The sequence below is a fragment of the Neovison vison genome, chromosome 13 (genome assembly GCF_020171115.1).
Source record: "Neovison vison isolate M4711 chromosome 13, ASM_NN_V1, whole genome shotgun sequence".
NCBI classification, from domain to species: Eukaryota; Metazoa; Chordata; class Mammalia; order Carnivora; family Mustelidae; genus Neogale; species Neogale vison.
This window is the reverse complement of record NC_058103.1, coordinates 74,083,145-74,088,311: the sequence shown is the minus strand read 5'-3', so window position 1 is coordinate 74,088,311 and position 5,167 is coordinate 74,083,145. Positions and strand designations below refer to the sequence as shown.

General features: G+C 41.8%; 1 gene segment (V, D, J or C); it reads left to right on the top strand.

Annotated features, from left to right (window-relative positions):
• Positions 1-2,874: 2,874 nt before the first annotated feature.
• On the top strand, positions 2,875-3,615 carry LOC122894523. The segment is given in 2 exon segments: positions 2,875-2,973; positions 3,251-3,615. Coding segments are annotated over 2 exon segments (411 nt in total).
• The last annotated feature ends 1,552 nt before the right edge of the window (positions 3,616-5,167 follow it).

Sequence of the window (5,167 nt, the reverse complement as noted above, 5' to 3'; positions counted from 1 at the left end):
TCGGGGTGCCCTGGTCTCTCATGGGGATGCCCGCCTCATGGAGGCCATCTAGAAAAGAGGAGAAGGAAGTGAACAGAGTAGCCAAACTGACCTCACTGTAGCCAGGGGCCAAGACTCAAGTTCAGAGAGCAAAGAAGAGATGGCAATCTATGGAAGATATAAACAAGACTACACTGAGATTTATTTAATAACTGAAAATGGCCCAGAGGTTTTGCTGTTTTCTTTCCAGGAATTCTTTAAGGGAATAAGGTCCAGCATCCCTCCAAAGCACCTGCCAATACTTTAAGCCTCTTCACTTGTCTTTGATACTCTTTCCTATCCCCTTAGAAAATGTTTGCTCCACCTAGCAAATGTTGATTTTGTCTTGGTTAAGTAAACTTGCATTATATCTTTGTAACATCTCCTAAATCTACAGTTGTTTCAGATCCTCCCATTTGCCCATATGGCTGAAATTTTGAAATAAAATGACAAGCAAGGCATCTGTATTTTCTTTTTCCAGCTGTGTGTCCTCTCCTTGAAGTGATGAGCCAACAATTACACCACTGTCTGAAAGGAAGATAATGTGGGTTTTTTTTAACAATGAAAAAAAAAGCAAAAACTCTTAATATTCCAAAAATTGTCCTGTCCCACATGGTGATCATCCTGAAACCACAAATGACCAAAATTGAAGTCCTTTCTTTTTTTCTTTTTTTTGGGGGGGGGGAGATTTTATTTATTCACTTGACAGACAGAGATCACAAGTAGGCAGAGAGGCAGGTGCAGAGAGAGGAGGAAGCAGGCTCCCGCTGAGCAGAGAGCCGGATGCAGGGCTCAATCCCAGGACCCTGGGATCATGACCTGAGCCGAAGGCAGATGCTTAACCTGCTGAGCCACCCAGGTGCCCCAAGTCCTTTCTTTATCATCATAAACACATCTCATCGATTCTCCTCTAGGTCTATAAAGCAACTTTACTAAAGCAGACTGTTGGACTTGGATGGGGTGGGAAGGAAGGCCTTCATGTGTTTAGTCACAAGAGGGGGATGGATGCTCTATTGTCAATAGCATCCCTGATCCACTGGGGGAGAGAGTGTTTGGCTAGCATTCAATATTGAGGTTGTATAGAACTGTGACAAATGATATATTTTATTCTCTTCATTATAAGCAGAACAGTCTGTGCACAGCTTCCAACATTCAGTGATTCCTGGCCTTGTCCCAATCCATTATGAAAGGTTTTCATTCCACTTAAAATAGGACGACAGAGGAAGATGGGAAGTGGCTTTGCCACTTTCGAGCATAAATAATCTATTTTTGTCATTTTTTTTGCAATGATAGAGAAAAGTAGAATTTGGGGGGGGAGTGGGAAGGAAATTATTTTATTCAATCTATTTCAGTTCTCTTAAATTTGGGAAGATAACAGGAAGAAATTTTCAAGGTCACTCCTCCTCCCTTCTTACAGAGCTTTTCCTCTCCCTCCTTTCTGTCCTCCTCTGTAGGTCAGCTGTGTGTGATCATGAAACACACACAAACACACACACACAGAAGGAGGAAGGTGGGTTTTGAGCCGGTTTGTGGAATATAAAAGCGGGTGCCATTCCAGGTCTCTTGTTTTCTTTATACCAACTTGTGAAGTCTCTGAATGCCCTCTAGAGATACATGATCCCTGGCGGTATTTTAGGAGACCAGAGAACCCGAAAACCCGCCTTCTAGATCAGGCTCTGACCTTCACCTTCCCAGTCAGTTTGAGCACGTCACTTTCTGCATCTGAGTCTCATTTGCTGAGTCTTATTTATCTGGGCTTTCTTGGTCCTCTAATGTACATTATTTGGTGGTTTTCCTGAACATAAAGAAAAATCCTTTGAACTCCCAGACCATCAGTTTATTGATAAGCTATATCCTCTCTTGGGTTGTGAAAAGGCAGTAAGAAATGGGTTCTGGGCGGATGCTGTCCTTATTTTCCTCTTTCAGACTCATCTTCTTAGAGTTTAAAACTCATAAATCTCCTCAAGAGAACCCCTGGGTTGAAAGCGGATGCCTTTGTTCATGTTGTTACCCTGGTTCCAAGGACAACACTAAACCAGGGAAGTGTTGTCAACCAAGAAACTACTATCTCACCTGCTACTGGAGGCCTGGAATTCCCCAGCATGACAGCCACCAAGGGAGGGGCTACAGTGACTCAGCTGGTGTGTCTGTTGTCTTACCTGTTACCTGATGGGTGAGAAATGATATAAAATGATATAAAGGGGGGCGCCTGGGTGCCTCAGTGGTTTAAGCCTCTGCCTTCAGCTCGGGTCATGATCTTAGGGTCCTGGGATCGAGCCCCACATCGGGCTCTCTGCTCAGCGAGGAGCCTGCTTCCCCCTCTCTCCCTGCCTGCCTCTCTGCCTACTTGTGATCTCTCTCTGTCTATCAAATAAATAAATAAAAATCTAAAAAAAAAATGATATAAAGGGACTTCTCAAGAAGGTGTGAGCTGAGGAAAGCCAGCACTTCCGGGTTGAAGTGGCAAGAGGAGGGAAGTAGTTCTAGGAATCTAAAGAAAGCAACAGCAACCGGATAGTAAAAACTTAGATTTCTTTTCTGATATAAGCATTTATAATTTGCGTTTTTCTCTATGCAGGGATATTTGGCAGTCAACACATTTGGTATTTAAAACTTTGTTGTCATTCAGGAGGAGGAAGAGAGAGAAACATTTCTCTGGCAATGCTGGGGTGGGTCCTCAGATGGCAGTGTTTCCATTTCTACCTCCTACTCTTTGCAGATTAGTATGGGGTTGGGGGTGGTGAGTGCAGCTGTGTGAGCATGTGACCTTCCTCCCTTTGGCTGGGCTGATGCTGTTTCCTATAAATGTTTGAACATATGTGGCAGCAAAGCAGATTCTTCATCTTGTGAGACCTTGCCAATACTGCAGAAACAAGAACAAGTTTCAGTGACTCTAAGTGGCAGAAAGAATGGACAAATCCCTGGGCTTGCTCATCCTTTGGTTACAACTAGACTGTAAGTTAAAGAGATTTGGAAATGGGCAAAGAACAGACAGACCCCAGGGCATTTCTACTGGGGGTGGGGGAGATAAGGACTTGTATCCAGTGTGATGTTTTGCATAGATTGAAAAAGCAAAATCATGTTTTTCTGAAAATAAATAAATTGGAAAAAAAAATAAATCTCTAGGAATAATTAAAAAAAAAAAAAAAAGAAAAGAAAAAGCAAAATCAAAAGTAATTTCCAAAGAAGAGTTAGCCACTAACCCGCCTCTCTGTGTTCTCTTTCTGGGCAGGGGTGAGCAGCAAACAGGAGGTGAAGCAGAGTCCTGAAGCTCTGACTATCCGAGAGCAGGACAGCGTGGTTCTCAACTGCAGTTACACGGATGGCACTCTTTATTCCCTTCAGTGGTTTCGGCAGGACCCCGGGAAAGGGCTCACACTCCTAATGATAATTCTGTCAAATCAGAAGGAACAAACAAGTGGAAGAATTAAAGTCTTGTTGGATACCCCGGCAAGACAGAGCTCTTTATACATTGTAGCTTCTCAGCCCAGCGACTCGGCCACCTACCTCTGTGCAGTGAGGCACAGTGCACAACAGGCTCCCGCCACCAGTACCCAAACTCTGCAGCTGGGGCTCCAACCACACGTCCTGTCTTGAAGCTGAGGGGCCTTTCTCCATCGAGGGGTTTTGTAAATTGACTCTCTCCCCAGATAGAAGCAATTAAATATGCAAAACCTCCTCTATATAGGTACCTATACATAGATACACACACATACATATATGTTTGTATACATACATATATGCATATAATACACATATGCATCTGGAGTTAAATTTGACCTTTCATTTTTTATCAACTTCAATTTAAATAATAGCTTTACTGAGATTAATTCCCATGTCATACAATTCACGCTTTTAAAATGAACCATTAAGGGGCACCTGGTTGGCTCACTTGGTTAAATGACTGTCTTTGGCTCAGGTCATGATCTCCGGGTCCTGGGATGGAGTCGCGCATTGGGCTCCCTGCTCAGCGGGAAGCCTGCTTTTCCTTCTTCTACTCTCCCTGCTTGTGCTCTCTCTTTCTCTCCCTTTGTCAAATAAATAAAATCTTTTTTAAAATTTTTTTAAAAATACAATGAGCCATTAAGTGTCATCTAGTACATTCACAGTGTTGTGTAACCACCAACTCTACCTAGTTTTAAAACCTTGTCATCAGCCTGAAAGGAAACCACATACCCAGTAAAAGGTTATTCACCCTTCTCTACTTCCCCCACCCCCTGGTAACCTCCTTTCTGTCTCTATGGGTTTGCCTATTCTGTTCATTTCATATAAATGGAGTCATACTGCCTTTTGGGTATGGCTTCTTTCACTTAGCCTATTGTTTTGGAGGTCCACCCAACCCAGGATCAGCTGGAGAAAGGCAGACACTCACCACTACCCAATCACATAGGATGCCCTACTTCTAGTTAGGCTGCTACATCTTCTCCATTTTTTTTTTTCCTTGTTTTGCTAGAATTTTGTCAGTTTTACTGAACTTTTTAAAGAACCAGTTCTTTGTTTCATTGATTTTCTCTACTGTTTTTCCATTTGCTATTTAACTGTTTTCTGCTTTTGTTATTTCCTTCCTTACACTTGTTTTGGATTGATTGTTGTTTTCGGGTTTTTGAGGCGAGCCCTTAGATGATTGATTTGAGACCTTTATTCTTTTCTAATATTTGTGTTTAGTGTTATAAATTTCCCTCTCAGCACTACTTTGGCTATGTCCCACAAATTTGGATATATTGCATTTTTATTTCCATTCAGTTCAATATACATTTGATTTCCTTTGAGACATTCTTTATGACCCTTTAGATTAAGAATTGTGTTATTTAGTTGTTAAGTATTTGGAGATTTTCCTGTTATTTTTCTGTTACTTATTTACAGTTTTATTCTATTGTGGTCAGAGAGCACACTCTTTATTATTTTTATTCTTTTACATTACGCTTATTAAAGTTTGCTTTATGGCTCAAGATACGGTTTTACTTGATATGTATTTCATGGGCACCTGAAACCAATGTGTGTTCTGCTGTTGTTGGGTAGGGTGTTGATGGGTAAAGCTGGCTACTAGATTCTGCTGATTTGTGGTGGTGTTGAGTTCTTCTACATCCTTGCTGATTTTCTGGCTAGTTGGTCTCTCTTGTGGACAGAGAGGTATTGATGTCTCTATAAT